Source organism: Crocuta crocuta, unplaced genomic scaffold, assembly GCF_008692635.1.
Source record: "Crocuta crocuta isolate KB4526 unplaced genomic scaffold, BGI_CrCroc_1.0 scaffold3, whole genome shotgun sequence".
Lineage (NCBI taxonomy): Eukaryota > Metazoa > Chordata > Mammalia > Carnivora > Hyaenidae > Crocuta > Crocuta crocuta.
The window spans coordinates 14818413-14837019 of record NW_027529934.1 but is presented as its reverse complement, the minus strand read 5'-3'; the positions used below and the strand labels follow the sequence as shown (position 1 = coordinate 14837019).

Here is an 18607-nt window from a genome sequence, read left to right as displayed (position 1 = left end):
CAAATGGGTGGGGGGGGGGGGGACAAGAAGACACTGCCATGGTCATGGCCATGGCCAGTGCAGCAGCAGTGAGTGGGAGGGTACAGAAAAGGGCATCTTGCACGATAAGAATGAATAGGAAGACTGGGATCCTTCTCTCCTCAAATAATAAAATTCACTCTTTGTGTGGATGATTCTCAAGTGAAAGAACTACTTTTCTCCTTTTGACTGTTCTTTCTCTGCAGCCCTAGTGACCTGGAAGGGTATTAGCTGGATAAGGCAGCCCTTGACACAGATGCTGGTAAAAAATTCTGCATGCAAACACAGCCCTTTGAACACACTCACAGTCTCACACAGGAATGGTTACACGGCCCACTTCCCACTCCAACTTTTTTCATTAGATGAAATCAGGTGAAAATTAACATCAGATGCAAGTTTGATCAAAGAGGCAAAGGAGCTCACAAAGGGCATGCAGAAGAGGAAGCAGGGAAGAGAAAGATAGCAGGGTCTCCAGTGCCTCAGAGATCAGAGACGGCCTCTCATTACTGAGAGAGGTGGCACTGACTTGTCCTTGACTCTGTCCAGATGCTGTCCTGAGAACCAGGAGAACTCACCTGGATGGGATGTCTGGGAAGTGTCCTGTTATTTGGCAAGGCAGAACCCACTAACCCGTCAGGAACTTTCCTTCCAAAGGAGACTTTTCCCTCTAGGGTACAAGGGCTGTCCTGAGGAGACAGCAAACAGGGCCACTGAGGCCATCTGGTAAGAAATATAAATATAAATATAAAAATATAAAACCCCTGGCTTGGTTGTGCTTGCCAGAATCACTCCACCTCTGGCTTCATCGCAGTCATTCTGGGTGGAAGGAGAAATGTCCTCTTAGTCTTTCAAGTGCTCTACAGGTGACTCCACAGATGCACCCAACCCCTCAAGCAGAAGGCCGTGGTCCTTTATTTCCCAGGATGTGCTCCCTCCCATGGTCCGGAAGCCACTGCATCCTGAGGCTGACCGCAGGAGGCTCTTAGAGCATTCCCTGCAGCGAAGGGGGGAGGCATGTCCAGGGAGCCTCTGTGGGAGACTGTGAAGAGGAGAGCTGGCTGAGCCCAAGAGGCCCTGGGCTAGCAGTTTGGCAAATCCTGAGGAGAGGCCCCACTGGGCCACAGGGAAAAGCTCACAGACTTTTGACAGATCCTTTCAACAGGTCAGCACAGTGGGAAGCGACAGCTCTCTCCCTGGGCAGAACCACTTCCATTCAACCCAACCTATAGTATAGGCACAGGAGCCAGCCATTTTCCCCGCAGACCATCATCTCACGTTCATAAATGGAAAAAAGAAAAGCAGAGTCACTGCAGGGAACAGAATAAAGTTTCTCTGTGTATTACTCTGAAGTCTGTTTAACTAGGGGTTGCTAGTGTCCCATATGTCCTTCACTTTCATATTCCTGGAATGTCAGAGCAGGAAACAACTTGCAAGGTCATCCAGCTTGGGATTCCCCAGGCACGGTGCCCACAGCCCATTCGTGTGCTCTTAGTTGATGCCATGCCAATGGCTGGCAAAAGTAGGGGATGTTTTAATTTCCTTATTTTATAAAGGAATATTTTTCCTAACCCGTACGGAAATAATAAATGATAACATCAAACCCATGATTGTTTTGGCATTTTCATCTAAGGCAAAAATAAATTCAAACTGGAAAAGCCAGTCAATTTAAATAAAAATATTCAGAAAATACCAAGGCAGATTTTAAAAAAATCATGGCACAATCTGAATGCCTAAAGTTTTAAGAACACTCGTTTGCAGATGAGAAAACAGGCTTCTGGAAGGTGAAGATTTGCCTGCGGTTTTGCAGACTTTCATGGGGAAAGGCCCATAAACAAAGCCACCTGACTTCTAATTCAGTGGTCCATGTGTCTCACTGGCCCAGCACAGTGAGAAGGGAAGAAGAGAAAATGCAGTCTGGGGGAGCATAGCCTGGTTACATCACTCTGCTCTGGGAGGTCCGAGCAGAGTCCCAGTGGGGACACGTTGGTGCTGCCCGTTCCAACTGCAGGCGGAGTCCAAGGACGGCGGTCGTGCCCGGGACAGGCTGGAACTCTCAGGTGCTGAGGCGGCTTTCTCTGGTCAGCAGAGCCCTTGAGGCGGCCAGCAGAAAGCCTGGGGAGGGTAACCTGTGTGAGTACACTGCACAATTTTTAGGGAATAAGAAGAATCAAACTGGGATGCTTTAACTTCACTGTTGGGATGCAGAGCCCTCCTGCGTTTGTTTGCAGGGCAGCTTACCTCACTTCGTGAGAATGTGTCCAAAGTCCAGACATGTCAAGTTCTGACACCCTCACTCCTCTATGTCCCAAATGCCTATGTGTCTCAACCCCAAAGTCTTCCATCTTCTTGCTCAGACAAGATATAACAAAGGAGGAAACGAAAGGTTGAGCCCTTTAACAAACATCTGTTATCTGGTCTCTTAGGGATCTCACGTGGCCATGGTGCATTAGGGGGCTGCAGAAGTCCCCTTAAGTTCACCTTAAGCAAACTTTGGGACTGGGAGCCAAGCCCAAAAGTCCCAGATACTTCTCCATGAGGCACTCACTGCTGTCAGCCACCGTTCAATATATCAATTAACTGAGCATCTGATTCACCCAAGTTAGAAGGCTATTTGACTCATCTCTTGCTATTCATGGATGTCGGCAGCAGTGACAGAGGTATCAGGAGAATCATAAATAGAAAGGCAGCAGCAGGAAGCTCCTGACCTCCTTGGATGCACCATGGAGAGTCCTGTGCAATTTGGAGGAGAGCAACTGACATCAGCCTCTCATTCAGGCAAGACTTCCAATGAACTTGAATGGATACCTGACAGGGTATGCGATGAGGCAATTTTATGAGGTGAGGTCTCTTAACATGTCTTGTCCACCATCAGCCTTATTCATAAGTAAGGCAGACAGCCACCACTAACTCTTAAAGTCCTTCCCTATCATACACCAAATGTATCATGACATGTCTGGAAGCATAATATACTTCTCTGCAGGCAGGTACACCTACATGAGGTATTTTGGTATAAGGGGCTGTTTTTACATATCTAAACATTTCACAAAAGTCTACCGTGTGTGTCAAAATTGAAACCAAGCAGGAGCTATCAGCCTCACAGGAAAGGGAAAGAAAATTGCATATTTCCTAATCCATACCTTGTTTATAATTCTCTTGTCAAGTCTAAGCATATTTTGTTTTCATCAACTTTGTCTTCGCTCAACCCATCAATACCTCTCAGGAGAGGCTAATATGCTTGCATCTCACCTGAATTTGTGCCTTGAATTTGTAGCAAGAAGAATCTTTATCAATGCCTGCCTTATGTGACAATTATAATCAATCTATAGGAGTCTGACTAAAATGAGCAAACTGTTATCTTTCACTCTGCAAATGGTACCCTATCACTTCCGCTAAGTTGTTAAGATTTCAGTGTCTGTTTACACTCTGTAGACAAAAGAGAATGTACTAGATCAGGATCAGCAAACTATGGCCTCTAGGCCACTTGGGGCCCACTGTCTGTTTTGTAAATAAAGCTTTTTAGAACAGGGCCACATTTACCCATTTACTTATTGCATATGGCTACTTTGGCACTACAATGGCAAGAATTGGATAGCTGTACCAGAGTTCAAATAGCCTGCAAAGCTGAAAATGTTTACCACTTGGCACTTTACAGACCCCTGGCCTAATGTCCTGCTATCGCCCATGCAGGGTTCTCTCTGTGGGGACATGGCTGCCTACATCTACTATACCCAAAGCTACTCTGTCTCCACCACCCACTCACCCATTGAATGTGGGCTTGAGATCAGATTTAAAGGCAAATTTCAGGTCAGTGAAAGGATCACAAAACCTTAGACATGGGCAGAAGGCAAGGAGAAGGTGGCCTGAGCTGGAGGAAAGATAACTGCCTTCAGAATGAGAACTCTGACCCTTTCCACCAGTGTTGACCACCACCATCTCCCACCAGAACGTGCTTTATTTTCCCCATTGGGAATGTAACAACACTCCTTGATACCTGAGTAGAATAGGAATTCCCATAATGACATCACTTGGTTTGATAAAATAAATAAATAAGTTAGTGATGTTCTTCCAGGGAATTTGGAGCTGGGATTATCCTCCCAAACCGTAGGATAGCTGCTAGGAAACCCTGTAAACAGTGAAACAGAAGTGGCTTAATAATGCCCTAGACATCCACGGCCACATCCTGGCTTCACAATGGGCCCGTTCTGTTGCCCTGATGACCTTAATTGCCTCAGTCTCGTCCCTGAGCATGACTCCTCCAGGACCCCTGGAAGGGGTGGCCATGATTCCAGCTGCCTCTTCGCTCCCAGAGGTAGTGGCCCTGGGGGACACACTGTGCACAGAACAGTTACAGGCAGCTTGCATGGTGCCCCAAGGGTTTACCTGGTTCATATTTACCGGGCACTTCTCATGGGCCAGGCACTATAGGAAGTGCTTAGGAAGAATCATCCCATTTAATCAACCAAACAGCTTTAAGAAGCAGAATCTATTATCATTCCCATTTCATCAATAAGGAAAGTGAGTGTAGAAGAGTTTTAAAGCAATTGGCCCAAGGACACTAGGAAATCTAGTAAGGTTCAAACTAGGATGTAAACTGGTCTCTCTGATAACAAAGCCTTGCTATCAACTCCCTCCCTGAAGTTCAGTACTATGGAATTTATAGTCTTCTCTGGCTTCTGGGCTTCTCGATGACCTCTGTTCAGAGTCAACCCCGGGCTTCTCTGCAACGCTATATCCCTCTGCTCAGTGCAGATCTTCGCCCTTTGCGGTGGCTGGGAGACTCCATCATGACAACACCTTCCTTGCCCGGTTCTCTAAGCTTTGCTAATGTTCATCAAGTGGAAGGTCTCTTCTGTGCCAGCTAGAAGCAAAATTATCCCACAGCCTGGAAAACTGGAGAAACGGGCTGACCCTGAAGCCAACAGGCAGCACAGTCACAGCAGAATGAAGTCTAGAGCCAGATGCATTTCCTTGAATCTTGGCTCCACGTGTACGACCTTGGATCTGTGATTTACTTTCTCGAAGTCTCAGTGTTCATATCTGAAAAGTGGGAGAATTACTATCTATTTCACAAGACTTTTAAGGAGTGGACTGATACTATGCATGAAAATATCCCATACGTTGTCTGGGACACAGTGAGTAAAATGTTAGCTTCGTTACTAGGAGTATCACCGGTTCTTCTCATCAACTTAAACCCCAGAGAGATTATGACTCCCACTTTCAAAAGGATCTACAGAGATTTTTGGAACTAAGTACTTAAAAGTAATTTGTTGGCTTCTATATCAAGTGAGCTAAATTGGTGAACAGAATATTACATCATGTTGTTAAAAAATAGTATCACAAAAATGTGGCCTCTTAGCTATTCTCCTTGTTGTCTGGAGAAATGGGGGCAACTTAAGGTCTCTGTGAGCTTCAGGAAAGAGAAGAACAAAACTGTAAAAAGGATGTAAAAAATGTAAAGAAATGGCAAAGAAGGTAGACACTCTACTGGCTCCCAGTTCTGCCAAAGGCCATCCTCAAATATTAAGTGTTAATAATAGCATTCAATGTTCCTTGAAAGCAGAATGTTGTCTTACTAATTTTCTACCTTCTTAGCCAGACAGATACTGGTCAATCTATATCTAGGAGCAGCTGGGTGGCTCAGTCAGTTAAGCGTCTGACTTTAGCTCAGGTCATGATCTCAGCATTCCCAAGTTCAAGCCCTGTGTCAGGCTCAGTGCTGACAGCTCAGAGCCTGGAGCCTGCTTCAGATTCTGTGTCTCCCTCTCTGCCCCTCCCTTGCTTGCACTCTGTTTCTCTGTCTCTCAAAAATAAATAAACATTAAAAAATTTAAAAAAAAAAGAATCTATATCTAAATGAATGAATCAATCAATAATTTCTTTTAAATCAATGATAGGTCAATAATGCTTTTAAAATGGTGGGGGTTTTTTTTTGGTTTGTTTCTAAAAACTGCAAAGGTGTGAAAATATGTACATGAATAAACCTAAATTTACCATTATAGGACTTTCACAGTTTTAGAGCAAAAAGTCCCTAACTGCCCTCTTCCCATCCCTGCCAATGAGCCCACAGCCAGCTGCGAGGTGGTGTGGCTGAAGCCAAGGTTAGCAGGTGGGTGTAGCCAACCCGAACCGAATCTGAGCTTCTGGGGTTAGCTGTCTGGTGTAGCCACAGGAAGAAAGATCTATATTCTATCTTGGTTGTGGGTTTTAGTGCTCATAGAGTTATTGGTTTTGAAGCAACAGTGGGGGAAAAGTGTCAAATGGGGCTCAGCAGTGAAAAGTGGACAAAAAAACAAAAACTGATAAAAGGACATGTAAGAAGTACGTATTGGGCACCCACTATCAGCCAGAATATGAGCTGGTGCTTCTCAGAGAACAGAGTCTGGACTCTACCAACTGCTTCAACTTAAATCCTGGCTGTGTAACCTAATAGCATTTAAATTTAGGCAAGTTACTCCACTTGTCTGGCCCTCAGTCCCCTCATTTGTAAAATGGGATGATAATAATCCCTACTTCATGGTGTAATGATGAGAATAAAACATCTGGTAATATATAGTGAAAGTACTTAGAGTAGTGTCTGGCACTTGGTAAACACAAAATAAAACTGCAATGATGACGATGGTGATGACAAGGAGGAGGAGGATGGAGATGATGATGATGAGGGTGACGACGATGACAGCATCTGTCAGTCCTCCAAGCATCTCTACAAGATGCCCATTGTTTTTGTTTGTTTGTTTGTTTTGCTTTGTTTTGGGGGCATTATTTTGCAGGGGCAAAGGGAGAGAGAGAGAATCGTAAGCAGGCTCCACCCCCAGCAGGAAGTCCGACACAGGGCTTGATCTCATGGGCCTGGTATCATGAACTGCACCAAAACAAGTGTTGGGCGCTTAACTGAGTGAGCCACCCAGGTGCCCCTGCAGCATGCCCACTGTACTGGACAAGTAAATCGTGGAATCCTGGCTTCTCTCCTATGCTAAAGAATGTGGTTCCGAGCTGGGCCTGGAACAGGACCAGTTGTGTTCTGTGCTACCTAAGCCAACCTCCCTGTAACTACAGCCAACAGGAGAAGTTAGGGTTATGTCCTCCCACGGGGTGATTTGCGAGGAAAAGCTCTCAACAAACAGGAACTACGGTAACTAGTTTCCCTCTGCTTGTCTCTCTAAGGAGTCAGGAGTGGGGAAAATCAGGGAATATCGCAGCCACAGGCAGAGGGATGGACACATAAAGGTGCAAGAAGTCTCGAGGGGTCACCAGTGAGATGACTTGACAAGTAAATGGGTGGTACAAACATTCAAAAGCATCAAAACGGGGACAAGATTTACAGAGTGCACTGGACAAAGGAGCTAATTCAAGGCAATGGGAACAATGAAGATGGATGGGTCAAAAAGCCAAACCACAAACCAACCATGGAGGCTGGGGGCTGACATGATGACTCACGGATCCTATACAACCTTCCAGCTCCAGAGTTCATGACATTCTGCTCTGAGGATTTTTTTAATTACAAGATTCCTGTTGGGGCGCCTGGGTGGCTCAGTTGGCTAAGCGTCCGATTTCGACTCAGGTCATGATCTCGTGGTTCGTGGGTTCGAGCCCCGTGTTGGGCTTTGTACTGACAGCTGGGAGCCTGGATCCTGCTTCAGATTCTGTGTCTCCCTCTCTCTCTGCTCCTCCCCTGCTCATGCTCTGTCTGTCTGTCTCTCTCAAAAATAAATAAATGTTAAAAAAAGAAAAAGATGATTCCTGTCTCCCTTACCTCCATGTGAATTTCTATAGTCAAACTCCCTTACAGAGAAGGCCTGAGTGAACCTCCATGTTTTGAAACTAAAAAAGCCTCACCAGTGAATGTATCCATTTCACAGTTGAGGTGAGACCCAAAAGGTCAGCAGATGACCTGACGTGGTATAAAGCCAGGCTCTGAAGCTCCCCTTCCAACCTGAAGCCCACTGTTTCTTTCCCACATTTCCTAGCTCCCCCTCTGAGGAATACGGGAGACCAGCCAGCGCTCAGAATAGCTCAACAACCGAAACGGCTAATGGACACACATGTACCTGCACCTAATGCGCCTTGGCAAAAGAGGCACAGCGGAACCACGGTGCCAGGTGGGGAGGCTTAGACACCAACCCTCCCTGGGCTCTTGGGAGAGACCCCAAATGGGCCCTGGCATCCTCCTCTTTTGCACATCAGTCTGACAGAAACAACCCAAGTTCAAGGAGGTTTTGTCTGTAGGGATCTTGCTATTATTTTAGGGACTACCCACCATCTTCTTAGTGGGAGGCCAAGTACACGACAATGGCTTTGGCAAGTAGACGGTAAGGTCAGTAGGTCAGTCCTGCCCCATAACAGATGGGTTGAATTGCTAGAAAAGTTCTTTGGACAGAATCTGTTATCACTCTAGTTCTATCCTTTGTAGGAACACAAGGCATATCTAAAAGCCTCCATTTCTTTCTAAAGATCAGAAGGATAGGGCATCCTCAGTTGAACTAAGCCAATAATATAAATTAACAAGAAAGATGTAAAAGTGACCCTGATTAATGAATTTGCTAATGAATTTTGTACAGATTAGCTGAAGGCAAAAAGAACTGACAGAAAAAGCATCTAGCTTGCCTATGCCCACAGACACTTAATAATAAACTGATGGTCTTGGCGGCACATAGCAACACCCATGCTTAGAACACTATTCCCTGCCCTTCGACGTAGCTGAGCTTTGCGAGTACAGTGAAGACAGCTTCAAGCAAAGTAACACACGATGTGTAGGCAGTGAGCTGAACTTGAGTGAGGAGGCGCGAGTAAGAGCAAGTAAGAGCAAGGATGGGTCCTGTGGCACAAAGTTGTCTACGGTCTTGGGAACACAATCCTGGAAGCTTCCATACGTGTGTTCCGTAGGCTTTGTACTAACTCGGCCCAGGTGTTACTTCCCTAGAAAATAACTTCTCTAAAGGGCCCACTTTATTTCCCGGATGCTGGGACTCCACACCATCTAAGGCCTCTTTTGTCTCTACACTGTTTCTCCCAAAAGAAAACTAACTATGCGTCTAGGGCTCACCTGGAGCACCCGGAAACAAGGTGCCTGGAGCCAGCAGTTGAAGGCCAGGAGAACCTTCAGACACTGGCCAATGGACCCACGCAGTTGGGACCAGTGGTCTTGAGCAGACCCAGGCTTCATTGATGGGCCCCCGTCCCCAAATCTCCGGGGAGATAGACAAATGCTCACAGATTATTTTTTCCCCACAACTGTCAATTGTGCCTAAGAGGGCTGAACTATGAAAGCTTACCTACCAGCAGGAGTTATCACTGCAATATATATATATATATATATATCAAACTGAAGGATTTTTGAAAGGTTACTTGCTGCGGAAAATGTATTTAACCAACATATATGCATACAGGAAGTCTCTTACCACTGCCAACTTTAATTACAAAGATGAAATATATAGATAATACACTAAAGTGCTATTATACACCATTCAATTCTTTTGCATATTGTAAGAAGAAAAATGTAGATCATATAGTAAATTAGCAAATGCACAACATGGAAATTCAAATCCACAGAATCTGAATATCTAAAGTAAAGTCATATGAGGGGCGCCTGGGTGGCTCAGTCGGTTGAGCCTATGACTTTGGCACAGGTCATGATCTCATGGTTTGTGGGTCTGAGCCCCACATTGGGCTCTGTGCTGACAGCTCAGAGCCTGGAGCTGTTTCAGATTCTGCATCTCCCTCTCTCTCTGCCACTCCCTCCCTCGTGTTCTCTTTTTCTCTCGAAAATAAATATTAAAAAAATAAAGTCATATTAAAACCTGACCTCCTATGGAGTAAAGGATTTGCTTATAACTGAAAAAGTCTCTGACTTCTGGATTTAAACTCAGACAACCAATTTTCATTCAATGATTTTCACTCGTTCAAGAGTTTGCAAAAGAGTATCAAGAGTACCTGTGTGTACTTCAGTAGCTTTAAATGTCAATTATCTTGCAAAATTCAAAATAAATCTCTTCAGCCTAGTTTGAATCATGCTGGAGGTTACAATGCATTGTTTGACCCTCCAAGCAGTAATGTGAGATTTCAGGAGGGAAAGAGCACCTCTTTGGAAAAAATAATTCAAAAATTTTAGGATGTGATTGAAAAATAAGCAAAGCAAAAGGGTTTTCAAAGTTTTAAATTGCCAAGTTCCCAGCTGAGGTATTGGTTTCCCGCAAGCCCACAATTTTGCTGATGGTATATTTATACTGGGTGCAGTGCAAGAGATGACTCGCCAAATCTCATTCATAAAGTGTCATAAGGATACAAAAAAAGGCATTCCTGGCCTTTCAGTTTCTCATTACTTATACTTTGTGCTTAAAACTAAACACAGTAAATGCAAAATATAAAAATAAACAGTGGTCCCTGCATTGAGGCAATATGGATGAGAAAAGTGTAAACACAAAATCAGAGAAATGTAAACTTGAAGGTTTTCACAGAACCATTAATTCCCTCTGCACATATTGGAAATATTTAGAGTTGCCAGTTAAGCTTTTAAATATACATTTTCTTAACAAGAGAGAAAAGGTTGGGCGTATTCATGTTTTGATAATCACCTTGACTTTTCTCTTTTTCAAATTATGCTATTTGGATACGAACTGAAAACCACATCAGTATTGATCGTTATAGTTAATGAAAAATAGCTCTGCTATTGTTATTTCATAACCAGCAGGGTCTGGGTAATAAAATTTCATGTAAGTGCATTTTGCTGTCCAACAGTGTTACTAGTCAAAGGACTGCAAAATCTTCTGACATTTATAATGCTCTCTTTCCAGATGCCTCAAATGACTGCCTACTTCACCTCCAAAGGATGTGGGATAAAGCGTATCAGATGAAGTCTACCAGTCCCCGAGTCTCTTAAGAAGAAGCCATCAGAGATTCTAGGAACGATATCTTCAAACAGGATACCCTCAGGCTTGATTTCCAAGCTGAGGGCAGATACACAACTTTAGACTTTGAAACTGTGTCTAGAATAGAATGTTAAGGATAGGAGGGGCAATGTGCGAGGGTGTATGGCATGGAATGGGAATAGGGCAAGGTAAGATGGCAAAGCTGGGCTGCAGAAGACTGCCCTGACCACAGCATCTTTGCCAGGGATGGGAGGGAGTACTTGTATCTTCACGCTACCTCGGGATCCCTGTTTCCTTGCAGAAGTCAAAGGCCTTCCTGAATTTTTCATGGAGATATGGGCCTAGCCACATCCAAGAGGTCAAGCCACAGACAAACACAAGACTTGCCCACCCTCACCCTCTGCCCATGATCTTTTAACCTCTGCCCCCTCCAGCTTAGTGAAAAATAACACAGAATAAACTAACGCTGAAGGAATAATCTCTTCCATTTTATTTGGAAGACAGAATGTCATCGTTGGTCTGCCATGGGTAACCGGTAGTATATGAAGGAAAAATTTCAGACACAGGTTGAAGGCTGACTTTTGTTCTCTTTCCGTTTCAGTGCCCATGGTCCATTAATCCCTGCTCGGGGCGGGGGCTCCAAAAACAAAACATTAGGAAGGCAGGGCCTTTCATAGGGGCTGGTATATTTAAGGGCACAAACTATTTCCTCAAATCCTTTGGTACCCTTGAGCTGCACATTTCTATCTCCACTGTCATGCACCTCCACTAACATGCATCTGTGTGCACACACGTACACATGCATGCACACACACACAATACACACATATACACTTCTTTAGAGAACTTATTGGAGCACATCACTCTGAGGATAGAAAGGACAGGATACTTGAAGATAGGATCCTTGCTACACTATGATGATGCAGCAATGATGACCAGCACTAGACTGTCTTTCCATGGACCCTCCCACTACTCCCCCAAGCCCCACCAAACACACCTTCTGATACGCTGCCTGTCTTGACCACCTATATTCAGGGCCTCTCAGATACAATCATACCCAATATTAGTCCTTAAGAATCTCTAGACACTTTCTTTCCCGCTAAAAATTTCCTTGGTGTGATGACTGGTTTGCTGAAATGGTCTTAGGCCAAAAGAAACAAACAAAACAAAACCCATCCAGGACAATGACGACTGCTTTTCACATTGATGGGAAGATGTGAATGGCTAGGGGAAATCCACCGTGGTGCCCTTCTTTTCCATCAGACCACATCGTTAATGTGAAGACAATGTGGCCTCTACCTCTGTCAATCCAGTCAATGCTAGGGTTGATCCAGCGATCTGCCCGATCTTACCTCTCCCTGGGAACTACAAGCTACATGAAAGAAGACAATCTTCCCTGAGAGAGAAAATGTTAGTCTTTAATTAAGGATGTACAAGGTAACTGCCATATCATAAACCTCAATTAATTTGTAAACGTGAGGCTTAGCAATCTCATTTACCCACCTGCCTTCTGGCACATCTAAACACTGGGTTTACCAGTTGCTCTTCAAGGACTCTTTTCTTGGACCATATAGTTTAAATAAAGTAGCTTGGGTATATGCAGGTAATCTACCAAGCTAGTTATTCATGGAGACACCGGTAGAGGAAGTAGAGGAAGACTTACATTCTGAGATTTCATCAGAGATTTTATGCGAAGAGTTTCAATGTCAAATATCTGGATAATGGAAATTTTTATGTATCTAAAATGTGCTCAATTTCTCCCAATCTGATGCACAAAACTAAACAGCACATAGTGCTGGTCTCAGAGTAATAGATAAAGTTTAGACCAAGACCTAGGTTGGTTTTCTGTAGAGTTTCATAAACATGAAACAGCCCATGCCTTCTGTATACATGGTCATGAATAATCAGTCCGGCCTCAATCTGCTCTCAGGCTTCCTTGAAGCAGATGATATATTGGTTTTACCAATATAATACTAATACATAAAATACCAAGTGAAACAGACATTGTCTATTTCCACTGGGAAATTCATTCATTTCTTCCACAAATATTTATTAAGCATTAACTATGTGAGTGCATTGTTCTAAGTGCTAAGAACACAACGGTGAACAAAATGAACACCCCCCCAGACCAAACCCTGCCTGTCACTGAAGCACTCACTTTTGACTGAGATTCTCAAATGCAAGTTCCTAGAATTTTAGGAAGAATCTTCTAATTTTCTTGAGGCCTCAAATTTCTGAATAGGAGAAGGGAGGCTGATGGTGACACTTCTGAGCTAGGCTATAGGGAGGGGCATGTATCTATCAATATGCTGTTTGTTGTAAGAGGACAGAAAGCCAAACGCAGACTTTCTCCTGGCTGGAGGAAGAGAGAAGAGGGCGTGGTAGCAGCAAGCAGCTTGGCAAATCAGTCATTCAGCACACATTTATGGAGCAACTATTAGAAGATACTCTGATCTACTAGTTGAAGAAGCCCTTTAGAAGACAATCCACTGCCACCATCTGATATTCTCTTGTTTGTAGAAGTTACTCCATGTCTAGGCATGTTCCCAAAGAGAACAGGTGGGTAATGGTGGGATAGAAGTAACTACAACTTTCTTTTCACCCCAGGTGGAGACATTTCCCACAAATGTGAAATTTACTTATTAACGCGATGTGGAGTGGGTTTTGTAGGGCTATGTTCATGGCGCCAACGCTCTTAAAGTCAAGGTAACATAAGCTATGGTTAAAGCCACGCTGCTCTTACCATGACTGAGATGTGCAGGATCCTCAATTCCTCTTCTGCTGACTCATGCTGGGGTTCTTCAGTTGGGTCTTGTCCAGGGAGGCTGGGAGCACCATCTTGGTGATGGATGTGGAAAAGCAAAGTGCCATTCTCCAGCCACTGCTGCCTCCAGCGTACCAGAGGAATGTCCTCTGTGTTTCCTGAGATCTCTAGAGGACAGACACCAAGGGCACAGGTCAGAATTCGGACTGGACCAATCTGAATCTTCTTATTCATCAACTTCCCAGACAATGGTACCCATTAGCCAGTGTCAGATAAAGACAACAAAGGGTTCCAGTGATGGTTAGGGTCAGGTTTCAAATCTCCAGGAAGGGAAGAGGCCCTGAGAAGGAGAGAATTATCTGCCCCCCTCCCCCAATCTTTTCTCCATAATCCAGTGAGCTGGACTCTTACCCATTGAGAAAAACACCAAGGTGAAAATTCAAGTTCTCCTCCGTATTTCTGTGACCAATAGCATCCTTTACCCAGCACCATCTGAATACCCTGATAACCCCTGGAGGTAAATACAAGGTTGTTTGCCTCTTGTAAATTTGAAAATGTGAGTTCCCTAGCAATTGCTTCTAGACACCAGCGAATCTACAAAGGAGAGAGTTGGTAATCACTGTGCAGAGAACTGGCACATCTGGAACCATCCTGGGAGGTTACTGCAGAGCCACTGGGGCCAACAGGATATTTCTAAAACCACAATCATTTGCAGCATAGCCCACTGGAGATGTGTAATACTCGCTGTGGCAGGGGTGTTTTAATTCCCTTTAATTTTACTCTCCATTTTTGCAGAGCAGAGGTGGTACACACGGAAAGGGTAGTGGAAAAGTGGGCACTGAGCACAGACACAAGCACTCACCTGCTCCCAGGGCTTGAGATGGAGGCACCAGACTATCATCAACAATTAATAACAAAATACCAAAAACCTACTATGCATTTCGAACATAGGTGCTAGGTGCTAGGCCTCTGGTACAGAAGTATGCTATTATGGGTCTCTTCTGCTAATATTCCTAAGCAAGATTGTATTGAATCTATGAGATAATTCACAACAGAGAGACCTGATTAGCCCAGCCTCTCCTAAACTTCATTTGGCCTCAAAATCATTTCTTCCTTAACAACTATTACCACCCTGGGGACCTAATATTCTGCTGAGCACACTCTGGCAATGCATTGCTTTATAAAAGTTCCTTTTTTAAAAGGCATGGCTTCTTCTCCCAAAATTTATCACCTTTGACCAAATAAATAAATAAATAAATAGCTCCATGGACATAAAAAAGATTTAATAAGACACATTTAGAATAGTACTCTCATCAAGTACCATGCCGTAAAGAGGGAAGCAATTTTAAATATTTATGCAGTTTATAAATATCCTTCGCTATTTGTAGGAGGGCACAAATGATGTTCTGCTTTATTTACTTATGTATTTATTCATTAATTGACTTAACAGATACTATTGTGCACCAAGCACTGTTCTAGGCACTGTGATACTAATCTAAATGAGGCCCTCAACAAGGTCTCCAGAGTGACCCACCCTGAACGAATGTGAATGTGGGAGGTGTTACACCGTGTATATAATGAGACCATGTGGAAACATACAATTGAAGAGTGGGCTTGCCTGGGTTGAGGGTGGAAGAGGGGGAGGAAATTTGGAAGAAGATATTGGCCTTGGGCACCAAAGGATAGTAGACTTCCTTTTAACAGGGAGGGATGTGGAAAGAGGACATTCAGACACTGGCAGGCGAATTAGAAGGAGGACGAGGAAGAAGAACACTGGCTGGTCCTCCCAGGGTAGGTAGGTGAAAAGAATTCGTATGAGCTACAGGTCATCAGCCTGTCCCCAAAAGACACAGAGAGTATTCCCTACCTCTTCCTAACAACTTCCAGACCGGGGAGAAGAGTAAATGGGTGTGTGAGGGATGATGAAGGGGCAGCAAAAACAAGATGATCAGAGCCCCCCTTCATCCTCAGCCTCTCGCTGGGTCACCCGGCGCTCAAGCATCCTACCGGGATGGTGAGCCGCCCGTGCTCTGGAAGTGACCAGCTCAGGCAGCCAAGAAGCTGCAGTGGCAGAGGGTGTAAGAATGGAAGGTCCCCTGCATCCGGGTCTTGGTTTTCTGCAGGCACAGCCCCATTTGTTAAGTGAGGCAGTGGGTGACACGGGACCCCCAAGTTCACCTTTCCTCTGTGGTGGCCCTCCAGACTTACAGGTAAAGAGAAAACCTTGGGTGTGCCTCCCAGCAGCGGCCACACAACACGTCATTGCAAGGGCCCAATCACTAGCTACCTCCCAACCATGGGTCAAGCCCCAGGAAGATTCCTCCTGGGAAGCACATCCCTCTCCCAAGTCCTTTCCCTGCCACCACAAGAGAGACCAAACGGTCTCTCGCCATGGACAAAACTCACAAGCACTAACAGCTTTTAATACAGCACCCAACACCATAATTCAATCACTCAGAGCAACACATGTTCAGCCTCCTACCCACACCCACTCTAAGCCAGCCTGGGATCAATTCCATACATGCTGGGTGCCACATCAGCCTTTCCTGTAACTCTCTAGAAGGAATCTAGCACCTCATACCTCCAAAGCACTTAAAACAAGATAATTGTTTCCCTGGAGACTCTGATCAACTAGGCCAGGCTCATTACCTCCGTTTTTAGTGTGGAAGCAAGGACAAGTAAACACCCAGATCAAGGTCATGCCAGCCTGACACTGAACAGGAGATAAAACAGATGAAGTCCTATCAGACCCCCTCCATCCCCAACACACACCAGACAGCGTGACCTTCGCACAACCACGGAGAGAGGGAGCAAACATTTGAGTATAGAGTGCAAGTGGTCTCTTAGCAGGTTTTGAGAACCAGTATTTTTATTTATTGTGCAAAGTCTCAGTATTTCAGGATTTCTTTTTTTATTTTATTAAAAAACATTTTTAATGTTTATTTATAGAGACAGAGAGACAGAATGGGAGCAGGGAAGGGGAAGAGAGACAGAGGGAGACACAGAATGGGTTCCAGGCTCTGAGCTGTCAGCACAGAACCCAAGGCGAGGCTCAAACTCATGAACTATGAGATCGTGACCTGAGCTGAAGTCAGATGCTTGACTGACGGAGCCACCAAGGTGCTCCAAATATTCCATGACTTCTTTCAAAATTAAGATAGAATTCCCATACCATAAAATCTGTCCTTTCAAAGTATATAGTTCCATGGTGGTTTGTACATTCACGAAGTTGTGAGACCATCACCACTGTAACTCCAGAACATCTTCATCAACCCAAAGAGACACCTACATGTACTGGCGGCCCAAGACAATTTCTGAGGAGGAAAGCGTTCCACTCCAGCATCCAAGTGATGGTACCAGGAAACGAACAGGTGTGACAGGGATATTGACAAACGCTCCTACAGAGAGGTGAGCTGAAAGCACAGACTCTCTGACCCTGGCTTCCAGGCCAGCCCTCTGAACCCCTTTGTGAGTTATATATGCCCATTCCCAGGGACAGTGATATCTTGATTCTGCCCAGACCAGATGCATAGTAGAGGGCAAAGGGTGTAGCAATGAGAACACCATGCTTGCCCATGAGGGGGCCTGTCATTTTTTAAATTCAAGATGATTACAGAATGATGAGCTTTCTTCTTTGGCTTCTTTCCCTGTCCTGGCAGGATCTGACATGGGAGGGCAAAAACACTGAACCAGGAACTTATTTACTTATGCCATACCTGCCCTGGGTCAGCCAGTGAAAAACCACAGGGCACAGTAAATGCCTTGTGAATTTCATCACCCACGGAGTGGAGATCAGAGCTTGGAACATCAATGTAATCACGCTGGCCTGGATGTTAGCAGAATATCTCAAGAAGAAGAAATGCTCAGAAATTGCTTTACCAATGCAAGCCTTCCCCGAAACTCCCAAGAAGTATGTATGGAAAGTGATAGTTACCCAGGCTCAAAGCCTCCTGGGGGCTGTGAATGAGGCTTACCAGGACAGAAGCCTCCAGAGCCATTTCAAGATACCATGGGGGGGGGGAGGGGCTGAGCACCATTGCTGCCAGCACGCTGTGGGATTGAGATCTCCAGAAAGGTAAGGCTGCCCTTACTCTTCACGTGTCACTTCTTCCCCTCCACAAGCCCCCAAAGCCTCCACAAGCACTTCTCAGAGCCTCCCAAAATTCTGGAGCTGCCTAGAATGCACAGAAACCAGGATGCCGTTTATTCTTGTGTACAATGAAGATTTTTGGAGCACATTTTGGAGCACATCCTCTTGCCACATTCAGCAAACTGCTATACGATCCCTAGCCTGAAAGAGCCTTTGATCTAGAAAGAAACTGAAGACATGGCCACGACTAAGTACTCTAAGCAGTAACAGCCATGCTGAGTGTTGGGGGTTGGCATCTGGCTAGACATAAGCCTCTAGGAAGGGATATAATGGGAAGAGACACTGGAGGCAACTCCGTATGAAGAGAACAATGGGTGCAAAGAAACAGAGGAGGATGCTTGTTTGCAGAAGGGCGGAGTTGGTGGAGACGAGTGGTGGAGGACCCAAGCCAGGAATGCAGATTGAGGTCAGGTATGAAAAGCATTCACATGACAGTTTAAGGAGTTCCGAGCTAATGGAAAGTCATCTCTGGTCTTATTAAGCAGAGAAGGGAATAAGGCCAGGATTTAGAAAGATCAAGAAGACTCAGAAAGAGAGCAGCAAACAGACTAGATTCTACCCCAGTCTCATGGTAACTCGGATCCTGTATTGTGCAGTGATGAAAATACGGAGCTGGAACTCAAGAGACCTGGGTCTGGAGTAGTCTTGACTGTGTTGCCTAGCTTTGAGCTTCTTCATCTGTGTAAGAAAGAGCTGTACACATGGGTTTCAAGGCCATCTTGTAACCTCACATCCCACGATTCTAAGTCCAGAAGAGTGTGCTTCACATGACTGCCTAGAAAGATGGTAATTTCCACGTGTCCCACTCTTCCC

General features: G+C 44.8%; 1 protein-coding gene across 1 annotated transcript in view; it reads right to left on the bottom strand.

Annotated features, from left to right (window-relative positions):
- Positions 1-14968, bottom strand: part of ASTN1 (astrotactin 1) — a 191608-nt gene extending 176640 nt beyond the window's left edge. Inside the window, exons 1-2 of the mRNA XM_077763092.1 lie at positions 14953-14968; positions 13624-13811 (exon numbers count right to left, since the gene is read on the bottom strand). Coding sequence (XP_077619218.1) covers positions 13624-13811; positions 14953-14968 — 204 coding nt within the window. The remainder of the gene's footprint in view (positions 1-13623; positions 13812-14952) is intronic.
- Positions 14969-18607: the final 3639 nt, after the last annotated feature.